The 12,305-nt window shown below is 40.2% G+C and overlaps 1 protein-coding gene across 6 annotated transcripts in view; it reads left to right on the top strand.

Annotated features, from left to right (window-relative positions):
• The window catches only part of sash1a (SAM and SH3 domain containing 1a), a 372,472-nt gene that overhangs the window by 340,621 nt on the left and 19,546 nt on the right, over positions 1–12,305 (top strand). For all 6 annotated transcript variants that reach the window (XM_041805179.1, XM_041805180.1, XM_041805176.1 and 3 more), the window contains 4 exons: positions 4,001–4,136; positions 4,564–4,985; positions 8,741–8,815; positions 8,977–9,120. In XM_041805179.1, coding sequence (XP_041661113.1) covers positions 4,001–4,136; positions 4,564–4,985; positions 8,741–8,815; positions 8,977–9,120 — 777 coding nt within the window. The remainder of the gene's footprint in view (positions 1–4,000; positions 4,137–4,563; positions 4,986–8,740; positions 8,816–8,976; positions 9,121–12,305) is intronic.

Here is a 12,305-nt window from a genome sequence, read left to right as displayed (position 1 = left end):
CAGAATTCAAAGTGGCCATGGCAGCTTTTCATTACTTTTCTACTGTATGGCATCATGTGGGAGTGGTATGCAGTCATACAGTCTCACATGGTGACCCACTTTTTGACAGGAAGTGAGTTTATCCAAACACAAAATTCCAAGTACTCTGAAAATAACTCCCTGCATATGTATTTTCTGAAATCTGCAGACTACACAGCTCTGACATTTTTCTCTTTATGAACAGAAACGACTTTTCACTTTGGGTGCTTATTATTACATTACCAAAAGGTCTCTGCAGAATATTCATATAAAAAGGTGCAGCTGCAACTCATCAACTTGAGCAATTTACAGTTTACATGAACAAACTCATAAAATAGATTTTTGTGTTTTTGTACCAATGAATATGTCTTCCAAATGAAATAAAAGAGGTTAAGTATACCTAATAAACCTCAGTTAAAGTTTTGTCTAGTTTCTGTTGACCGTCCATGAGTTTGCTAACTATCGTGTCATCCTTTTATCCCTCTTCTGCGAACTCACTTCCTTTGGGGTTGAAGATTGATCCATTGCCTGGCTTTGAAAGACTTGAGGGAAGATGGAAGAGTTACTGAGGAGTATTGTTTAGAGGAACACACAGCTTGACTCTGGAGGCTGTGAGCAAGTGCAAGAGCTTAAGGCAGAAAGAAAAAAGGAAAAAAGAAGGAAAAAATAGAGAAGATAAAGACTTAGGAGTTACCCCTAGGCCATGAAAGGGGAACAGTGTCTACCCCTGAGATTAAGAATTGGCCCCGACAGGAAATATTGCGCCCCTGCTGGGCTCTGTATTGGTGTCACGCACTGCCCCCTCTTCCTAATGAATGGAAACAGGTCATTTCCAAATTCAAGTACTTCGGCGTGTCGTGTACATGTGAATATACAGGACATGTATAGCATGTTTCTAAATTCAGTTTTTGGCTGCTCTATGCCGTCCTCTTATGCTGTCATCCTCCGGCGATAGGAGGCTACATTCCAGGACTGGCCATTAGCGATGTGGGGGCCAAGGCAGGGTCAGAGGGGCTCAAACGCTGGGATTGTTCTCCATGCACAACACGCCTTTTCTCTACTAGCTGTGCAGGACGGCGTTTCCAAACTGTCCCTCATTCCTCAGAGCTGAATGCACGAACAGGCTGCATCTATATCTGCCAGCAACTGTGCAGGGGAACGGATATTATTTTGATGCTGTATGTGTGTAAATTGAGTGGGTGCTCTATGGATTTGAGAATTCCAGTCTTGTGAATCTGATGGATGTTGACATGGAAAGTTTTACCCTGCTATTTTGAACAAAGTGGTAAGTTTCAAGATATTTAGATGCTTTGGGGTTTTTTCTTCTTAATGGAGGATGCAGTGTGAATTAATTAATTATATTGGTTATTTTTAAGCTTTGCGTTAGGGGAATGCTTGGAAAAGTAATTTGTGAAGCTAAATGGCAATTATAGTGTTAAAGTTCTTGCTATAACATTGTTTTCATTGGCAGCATTTGGGCCTTGCTTGATTCATAGCCTCTTAAGTTTGGGTTTCTTTCTTAGTGTGGACATTTTCTACTGATTATATGGTCATTTGAATTAATGTTTTCCCTAAAGGTGGAATCAGATTATATGACTAGCCAGATTTTTGACCCTATTTCATTGTCGCCAACCATTATGAAACATTGGTCCCGAGTATGAACATTGGGAACAACAAACACTCACTTGCAATTTGTTATAATCAACTGTGTTCAATCAATTTCTTGCAACTTTCGTCTAGTTTAACACTATGACCTGACGTTGACAATGTCCATCCTGACACTGACCAATAGCATATTTGCTTCAGGAACCTTAAAGGTATCTTTGTATCTTCATTACCAAAATGCCGCTTTACAGTTCCCCTAAACCACAGGTGGAAAAAGCACATGACTATTGTACTGAAGTAAAAGTACAGTTACTCTGATTAAAATCTACTTGTGTAGAAGTACAAGTACTGGTCTATAGATCTTCTCAAGTAAAAGGAAAAGTATTTAATTTAAAGTTTACTCTAAGTACTGAGTAGCTAATAAGGAGTTGTAAAGTAAAATATGATCGCTCCTTAGTGGCAAGAACAACAAGAGAATAGATCTCCAACCAGTTTGTTCAGGTCAAGTCACACCTCTATGATAAAGTTAATTACACAACAAAATTGACAGTGTTAATTTAACTCATATAGAGTTATATTGAACACATTAAAAGTGTCTATATTGTTCCACATTACATGTAGTTAAACTGTGCTTTTACAGTATAACTGAGTTGCTTTCAAGTAACTCTTTAAAATCTATGCAAGGTGAGTTTCCTCTGGCAATGCATACTGATGAGCATTATGCACTTTGCGTCCTTTAGAAACACCTAAAGTTAAAGATGGGAAGTCTATGTCAGTGGATAACTTCACTCACGGTGAGAATGTGTCAAGGATCAAAAACAACAATCCACTAGAAACTTCCGATTTGACCTCTTCATAAAGAGGACAAACCTTCACCCTACACTTAATAGTACAGCATTGTAGAGTTAGAATCAGGATATACTGTTGCAGTTTTCTCTAAACTAACCTTTGTTGATCTGTCTCTTCTCAGAGTCTTCTAGAGCCTCTTTTATCATTCCTCTCTAACATAGACCTTTTATTACATTGCATTCTCCAAAGCTTATACACCCAAGCAACATAAAGACCAAATGGAAAGCTGGGAGATTCACCACTGCAGACAGAGTTACATGGTTCAGTTGAGTCATTGTAATGGTGTTATGAATTTCCAGAGCCTATTTCTGCAGTTTTTCAGAGACCAAATAAATGGTGCCATGCTAGCTCTGGTCAAGTGGTAAGCGTGAAGCAAAGGAGCCAAGTTAGAAAGAATGGACCTGAACAAACCCATACTGACTGATGTTCTGATTTCTTTCCCGACTCTGGAAATAATTCATAAGCTCTTGCACACAAAATTAAAAGGTAATGACATTGCTATGTTGGTTTGGTCAAGGAGTTGTGGAAAGTCTTTTGACTAAACCAAGCCACAGTTGTTAACATCATGCCTAATGCATGTCAGCATCCTCTGTGCCAGGGTCTGTGGTCTGAACTCCACTGGTTCCTTCCTTGATAGCAGCAGAGCTGCAGGAGAAGACTGCATTTTATCAGACAGAGAGCTGAGCCCTGCAGGCCTGCTCAGTCTGTCAGGTCCTGTGTCTGTGAGCACTCAAGCATGCTTGTGTGTCCCTTTGCAAGTGATGCAGTCAGCCTCGACCGTGAAGCTGGCAGCGTGTGACCAGAAAGGTGGTGTTGCTGTGGAAACCAGTGGCAAATAGAAACAAATTAAGTTGTTTGAGCGCCATGATAATGATGTAGTTCCTGCCAGACCATCTTCAGGGCCAAAGTTGGCTCATGAGCACCATCATTATCATCCTGTGGAGGCTGCAGCGCTATTCTGTTCACCCACATGGGCATGTATACACAGCTTGGGGAGGTTTGGTGAATGTGCGTGAGTGAGTGAGTGATGAAACTGTTAGTGACTTCATTATTCCATCTTTTTCCACTTCAGTTCTCTTTGCAGGGATTTAATTCAGCAGACATAAATGAGGATTCTAAACTTGGACACCAGCACTCATAACATCCAACCGCTCATTCATTTCAACAAAAGCAACATTATGTCAAACAGACCATTTATTAAAATACTGATTCATTGTGGTATTAAGATGTACCAGTTTTCCTTGTTATGTCAGTGCAACTTTATTGTCTTCGTTTACCATGACACACAATGTTGACCATCATTCTCTCACCTCACTAACTTTGACTCCATCCTAAACAATGCTCCCATCTTTTGCAATGCATCAAAAGACATTCACATTTTTTCATCTATTTCTCAGCACAGACACACATTTCTTCTACTCTTTCATCAATGAAAAGTTCATTTTTTTCTTCTTTGTAACTGAAAAAGTGCTTGGCTGCCTGTCTCTTTTATTTTATCATCCCTCCCTTTTTCTTTCTCCCCCACCAGTCGCGTGAGCAGTCAGACGATGAGCAATCGGAGGACTCTGTGAAGTTCAAACGGCTTCACAAGCTAGTTAACTCGACACGCCGGGTCAGGAAAAAACTCATTAAGGTGGAGGAGGGCAAGAAACATGGCTCTGAAGGTTTGTCTACTGAAATTGTTAAGTTTTTGCCTGTCAGTTTCATTTGTTGTATTTTTTACGCAACATTGAGCTCTGCACTTTATCAGTATCCACTCTGTTTGTATTACTTGTCAGATTTTTTTTTAAGTTAATTTTTTGTCCTTTAAAAATGGTGTTTGAATTTGGTTATGATACAGTTATTTGAGGTTTATTGAATATTAATGAGTGAGAGAGTAGGGTTTATTTTATTTCCTTTTTTGTCCATGTTTAACGTCTCGTCCTGATGTGGGTTTTGTCCAATGCTCAGACTGTAGGAATGTGTTTTGGAAGATGTACTGTCTATCTGTGGCTTGGAAAACCACAGATGGGTCATGAGATGACACATACTGTGTATAAACACTCCTGGAAACAAACTTTTTTTTTTTTTTTTTTGTCTTTTCTCCTTTAGATTTTCTGAATTTGGAGTCGACCCCCACCTGTGAGGACAACACAGCTCTGTACACAGGAGTCCTAAAGAAGCCCCCACTGCCCCAGGAGATCTCCCTGCCCTCCCTCACCCAGGACCAACTCTCTCTGGATGGAGACACAGACAGTCTAACCAACTCCCCTTCTTCCAGCAGCTTGGACACCTGGTCTGGACACAAGCTGGTCAAAACCTTCAGTAAGTCCTCCAGCACCCACGGCCTCATCCGACCCCCTAAAAGAACCCCGATCAGCTCAGGGGGTTTGGGAGGCTCCATCTCCGGTGTGGGAGGAAGTGGCTCTTCCTTCTCTGAGCTGGATGGCTGTGGATTGGATGACGAGGGAAAGCTGTCACGCTCCACGACGGACGGCGAGATGCGGAAGGCCCTGAGCTCCATCTCCCATGGGGTAAGTAACAATGAGGCACTCTACGCCTACTATGGCCTCACCAAACCCCGCCCTAAGCCCCACTCTCAGTCCCGGCTCCTGATCTCACTGGATGATGCCCCACCAAGCAGCCCCAAACACCAACCTGCCAACCGGCACCACGGCAGCTGGACACATCGGAAACCTGACCCCAACTATGCCTACTCCACTAAGCACCTACTCTACCAGCGCTCACGCAATGCCAAGACCCCTGTCTCCCCTTTGTCTATCCCCCCTTCTTCCCCTGCCCGCTGTGATGTAGCCAAATCAAAAGGTTTTGGAAGCGGGGGAGGGGGCTGGGTATTCCCCTCTCGCAGGCTGCGTGGTCGAACGGCAGTCAGCGAGCTCAACATCACCTATGTGGTGGAACGGAGCCTGTATGGTCACCTCAACTGGGCCCAGCTGGTCCGCCCAGTTACCCTCAGCCGCGCTGAGCGCCGCTGTCTTTTGGAGGAGGACCGAGAGGCAGACAGGAAGTGGGCGGCCAGTGTGGACCGCTGCACCAAGCGTGTGCTCTTACGCATCCAGCAGAAGTCTGTGAGTTTGGACCGTGAGGTTTAAATCGACCGCCTCATGTGAGCAGGACTCGGTACTTCAAAGTTGCAGAATAGCTCAGAGGTTAGAGGGGAGAAACATGAAACATGCACACATAAGACACACGCCAGGTCATATTACTTCAGCTGATCCATTTTATGTGGTCTGTGTAAGAAGTCCACAGGAGTCTGTGCTCATGTAAAGAGACAGGCCCAAGGCCAGCCTATCTATCACAGACCTAACGGCCCTCAGAGGAATGCCATCTTCTCTGACCTTTAAGTGAATGCCTTTGGCTTTAAACCTCTTTTTTAGCTGAATATAAAGTGATTATAGAATGTGCAGTGGCCCAGTTGGGAGGTTAAGTTACAGATGAGGTTTTATAAAGGCCTTTTATAAATGTCAGATCCCTGAAGGACAAGCACACAGTCGCACTGATTCCTGTGGGCAAGAGATGTGCTGTACAAGTTGAAGCTGCTCATCCTTGAAACAGCGTAGCATGTTCCCTTAGAGACGTATTCAGTGAATGGCCTTTTTTTAGCCAACTTTTGAATAAATCAGGTCTTTATGCCTATTCACTTGTTAAAATTATTTTGTAAGGCTGAGTATAGGAAGAAAAAAGTGGCAACAAGGGCAGAGTGGCTAAACTTGCTGTACTTCATAACATCAGCAGACATGCACGCAGTATTCTGCACATTACAGGGGTCTTATTACTTACATATAGTTCAAAGTTCTATTATTTATTATCTATTTATTATATTATTATTAGTATTTTATTAGCATTTTGCATACTATAGCTGGTGATATAGTGGAGCTATCCTGCAGCTTTGAGTGTACCTGGGTCCTATCGTGTTCTAGTGAAATCACCGGAGGTCGTTCTCATCCAAAAACTCTTTTTTCTGTTGTGGCTTTTCGTGTCCTTATTTGGCCTGTGCCTCTATGGTTGCAGATGTGATTTTTTTTTCTTTTTTCTTTCCTATAATTATCTCTGACAGACATTTTTTTCTGGGTGCATGTCCATTCCATCGAACATCGCCATGACATTCAGAGTTCCTTTTTTTTGGACTTCTTTTCAAACATGTTTGTTCTCCAAACTGCTTTTCCTGGGAAGTTGTGATGTGGACTGCAGCTGTGGACATCTGATATAAAACAATTTTCTTAATGTGCTGTTCCTTCTCACTCAGAGGATCCTTCTCCTGGAGTTTGTTGGAGCTTAGTCAAGCAGTTTAGAATTAATGCCTTTTGAAGCAAGGACGAAATGCTGTGAAGTGCCCTACTTGAACTGAGAGTGGTTTTTGGCCAATGCCTTTGAGCATGTTTGTGTCTACATGTTTGTGTGTGACCTACTGTAGAGTTAAGGGAGGATTCACAAAGTCACAGCCAGTTTAGAAATAAAAGCCTGGATCTTTTCTTCCCTTTCATGCCATAGTTCCCTGTTCTGTCTTCCCTTTATCTTGTTTTAACCTCGAAATTCAAGTAATATATCTCCATATCACCTTGTCCTCTCAGAAGAAAGTGTTAACCCTCAAACTTTCAACCTACATGTTGTGCATGTTTGTACACTAAGCCAGGTGTTGCATTTCTTAAAAAAATAAGAGGAATTCCTGTAATTGAGCACCTCTTTTAGTTTAGTTTAGTTTTTGTGGGTGCGTAAGGCTGAAAAAGTCTTGATTGCTCAAGTAGATTGCTTCAGTTTGACAGTGTAACCCTTTGGGGCAATTACAGGGAAGTGAGTAAGCCGATGAAAAGTGCTTGTGTTTTGTAATTTGTCAGCTCAGATCATTAACCTTAGTTTCACTATTACAGACCCCAACCCATTGAATATAACCAAACTTAAGGGCCCTTATTCAGGCCATGTGAGCGATTAGCTGAATTAATTATAAAACTTCCTAACTCTTGCCAGGCAGCCCCAGAATAACTAGTAGTGTAATATTATATGGCTAGTTATATATGTTAATATTTATTATTTCAGGCCTGCATTGCTGGTCAAATGTTGATTGTTTGCCGCAGAAATGTTTTTGAGGACTGAAATGTCTGTTTGCAAATCATGTCCAATTGATGTCCAAGGTGTAGAAACATCAATCATCTCAGCACAAGCCCAAAGAAATGGGTGGAGCCTAAACTAAATTTTAAGTGTTTTTGCAGAGGGTCTGAACACTTACGTACAGAAGAGGATAAGGGCCACTGAAAAAAAAAACTTTTGAGACAATTTTTTACCTCTCAGAATTCTGACTTTTTTTCTCAGAATTCTGACTTTTCTGACTTTAATCTTAGAATTCTGAATTTAATCTCAGGTTTCAAAATTTTTTTCTCAAAATTCTGACTTTAATCTTAGAATTCTGACTTTTTTTTTTCTCACGTGATTAAAAAAAAATTTTTTTTTTTTCTTCCATTGGCCCTAATCCTCTTCTGTACTTCTGTAACTGTGGCATTTCAGTTATTATTATTATTATTATTATTATTATTATATTATTATGTTCCCTTTGCCATGATGGGGCACCAAGTGTAAATTGAGAATAAAATTACTTTTATGTTTGACTCTAGCATCAATTAGCTGTGTAACTAAGAAAAAGAAGGGGGTCTGAATAGTTTCTGTATGCACTGTACCTTAACTACCTGTAATTGCCGCAGAGGAGTGAATTGTTAGCCATAAAACAGCTAACACTTGTCCTGACTGTTGAAGTCTCTTGTAGCAATTCAAGGTGTAGACCAAATGATCATTACACACTTGAAAAAAGGCCAGGTTCAAAATTACAGGAACACTTCTTTAAGATGTTTTCTATCTGACTGAAATGCAAAGAGCACACATACCCTTGTAAAAGTATGGTTTTATGTTTGGTCACATCAAAAAGGTTATTTTTTGTAATATCCAGGCGGGAGTCAACTTTTAAAGCTCTCTAAATAGAGCTCTTAATATAACCGCTCGTTTTCTAAAGACCATGCGGTATCTTGCTATTTTAAAGAGCAGCTAATATAACAGTTTGTCTTACATCATGTCTGTTGGCTGTCCACAGTCCCCTTATGACATCATGCCTCTGCATATACACAAACCATATACCCATGTACATTAATCCAGCAGCTGCCTGTGTTGTGCCAAGCATGAATCATTGTGAGTTGACCCTCAGTGGGGGTGTGGAAGGGGGGTTTCTGTAACGTGACCTTTTGATTGTGACTCATTTGATTGTTGATTTTGCTCCCCATCACAGAGAACATGCAGCTTTGGGGGCTTTGACCTGTCCAACCGCTCGCTCCATGTGGTCAACACAGGCTCAGAGGGCAACGTAAGTGCTGGTAGCTACAAGAATTAGAAATATCTATTAGGAAATATAGCTGCCACTCTAAATAATTCTTTGTTTTCTTCTGTTAATTCTTCTCTGATTTATCCTTCTTTCCCTCTGTGTCCATCTTTTTTCCCTTCTCCCTTTCCTTTTTCTGATCCCAGAATAAAGATCAGGAGGCCATATACAGAGAAGTGGTCAAATCCCCCACCACTTCTCGGATCTCGCTGGGGAAGAAGGTCAAGTCAGTGAAGGAAACGATGAGGAAACGCATGTCGAAGAAGTACAGCAGCTCCTTATCTGAGCAGGTGAGACAGGAAGTGGAAGTTGCTCTTTTTACTAGAATGTTTAAATGTTTTATTTTATAGAACTACACTTCTCTTAAATATGCATGTTGTCTTCCAATATTTCTGGATTTTCTATTCAAGATTACCTAGTTGAAATAGAGTAATAATAAGTAATCCTTCAACACTTCATATGATGACAGATTTATTTTTGTATTTTTTATAATAAAAGTCAAGATACAACTGGTTAAGGGAAACTGAAGCATTATGAAGCCAAGCTTCGTTTGATCCAAAACAAAGCAACCCAGAAATAAACAGTTCCCCAAATTCCACACCATGATGCTTTTAATCCATCACACAGCGAGCCGCCAAGCATTGCTTTAAAGACATAAAAGCTCCTGATGTTCTGCAAATGTTTAGAGGATGTTTTGCAGTGTAAGCCACACATTCTGTCCACAGGCTGGCTGTGAGTGGGTGGGAGTATTTGTGTTAGTAACAGGATAAACATACAGCAATAAATCACACACACTCGGATCTCCCTCTCTTGGTCCCGTCTGTTGGGTGGAGTGTGAGCTTCATGCTGAGCTCATGCGGTGATGCAAACCTCCCTGAGGCTCACTCTTAGGAAATGAAGACTTGAAGTGTGAGAGAGTATAATGGCAGAGTCATCTGCACTGGCCTAATTTCTCTGGGCATCCAGTGGCTCTACCAGTGGCTGGTCCAGTCCTCCAGTCTGACGTTGCCCTGCGGAATGTGTCATTAGTAAAGAGTCCAACATCTGTCTGTCACTGTGGTCCCCAGCACTGTGACCCACATTTTCTGCCATGAGTCATGGGTACATTGGATAGGAAGGAGTGAGGACTAATTAAGTGCCATGTTACAGTATTTCCATTCTGTGGACCACAGTGCCATCTAGTGGATTGTTGAAGGAATAAAGCGCAGAGCAGTCGAGCTCATGTGGATGTATATTGTTGCTTTTTATGAGATTTTTGCCATAAGATCTGAATTGATCACAACAATTTTTAGTTTTAAGGGAAGCCCATTTCCTTAAAGGTTGTAGATGATGACTTTCCAGATTCTTGCACTTGTCTGTCACCATCTTCAGCTCAGAAACAACTGGCCCCTCCAGGATGTTCTTTGTAAACTCAATCATGTTACTAAGCTGTTGCCAGGTTGTAACCTCTGAGATGTGTCGTCAGGTGAAATTTAAAGCATCTGGCAACTTTTCCCATCTGTGGTTGCAACTCACCCAGCTTATTTTGCAAGGAATCGGTTTCATGATAGACATTTAATTTGTCATAATCAATCAAATGTCTCAGTTCTAACACTTTCAAAATAAGAGGGTTTCAGTGTTTTGCAAAGCATAAAATTCTGTGTTAATTTAGTTTTTATTAGTGCTGTCAGTCAATTAAAATGAATCAAATTAATTATAGGCTATATAATTAATTAATCAATTGAAATTACTCTCAAATTTCGATAATTTGAGAAAGATTGCACTACTGGTTGATTAAACAATAGTAAGAGAACAATCAGGAATGACATGCTTGTGAATGGCATGTATGCTTTTTATTAGCTTTTGAAACAGAAGAGGTGGAGACAGAAGGGAGATTGTCCACTCAGTATTCAATTTAGGATGGAGTTAATGTGTAGAGTATATATTTTATATAAAAAAAATATAAATTTAAGGATAAACAGTACAGATATCTCTGCTCTTTATTTAGCTGTAATTAAGTGAATTTTTTGACAGCACTACTTTTTATGCACCAACTTTTTTTGAAAAAGGAGTTGTGAAGTTTTCAAATTTAACTTTAAAAAACATTAAAGATCAGATTAAATAGTGTTATTGCATCTACAATTGGATGGGATTTCTTTTGAAAAAGCTTATAAATGGAAAAGATTTCATAACATATAACAAAAAAGGCTGAGGAATTAAGTTATGATATCAAGAACTTTGCAAATAATAATACCTTTATTATTAGATTTATAAATAAGTAGAGAAAATCTCCCAAAATAGAAATATTATCTAAGAAATCAGATTTATTAAATGATAAATAGCAGTACTCAAGTCATCAAACCCCATTTTTTCCAAAGAATTTTAAGGCCCAATCCCATTTTTCCCCTTAACCCTAAATCTTACCCTCAAGCTCAACCCTCAGTCCTAACTCGCCACTCAAAACCAAGTGTAAAGGCCAACTCATGACTTAGAAATGGGACACCCCTTAATAGCAGTTACAATTACAGACTGTAGAGGGCAGTAGTGTCCCAAAACGGTGTAGCCTGTCAATTCAAAGGAAGAAGAAGAAGAACGAGGAAAATGTTAATATTCAACCAAATAACATATATAAACACCACAACCATGGACATGTTCAGCTGAAAGTCACTATATAATACGGCCATTAGCTAATGCCAAACACCAGTTGTAACTAGGGTGGCCAATTCCACAGCACCAGAAAGGAGGACACTTTGCAGCACTTAGTGAAGCAAGAATAATCAAAACAAATAGGACTCTAGTGTATTCTCCACTACAATACAATTTTGTCCATGATAGCGACGGTATCATGATACAGTGATTCTGAGATACTCTACTCATTGAAGGACAATTACACCCAGGATATCCCCTGGCCAAAGGCCCTAAGCAGACTCTGATATGAGGCCCCCCACTATCGCCCAAACATACTCACTGAACAACACTCAGAAGTATCTTAAAATAACTAAAGGCTATATTACTACAATAATGAGAAATAGAAAGTATTTGCAATTTAGCCCGAGTTGGTAGCATATAAAAGACACAGTTCTTAGTAAAATGATCATTGATTTTAATGATCATATTCCTTGTTGCAATAATAAAGATATTTATAATTTCCATCTCTCTAAAAAAGTGGTCACTGTGGATAAATTATTTTCATCATAACATTAATTCCACTTTATTAGCTCTCCATTGGGGTCTTCTCCTCAAAGTAAAAAATAATATAAACCAGATGATCTTGCCCCCCTTACACCCCCTCACACACACCCCTGCACATCTCCCCTTCCCTCACACACAGCAGCTCATCCATTTTGCTTCTTTCTCTTCCTCTCTATGTTTCTGCTTCAGTGTTATCTATTGTTAAATCACCTTTAAATGTAGGCTACATTGTCTTTATTTATTTTCACCTGTGATCTGATTTTAAAACAGCTGATCCGCACGAGGAAGTTTTACAGCGTCAGTT

The sequence above is a fragment of the Cheilinus undulatus genome, linkage group 14 (genome assembly GCF_018320785.1).
Source record: "Cheilinus undulatus linkage group 14, ASM1832078v1, whole genome shotgun sequence".
NCBI lineage: Eukaryota > Metazoa > Chordata > Actinopteri > Labriformes > Labridae > Cheilinus > Cheilinus undulatus.
Note: the sequence above shows the minus strand (reverse complement) of the source record. Positions and strands in the feature narration are given on the sequence as shown.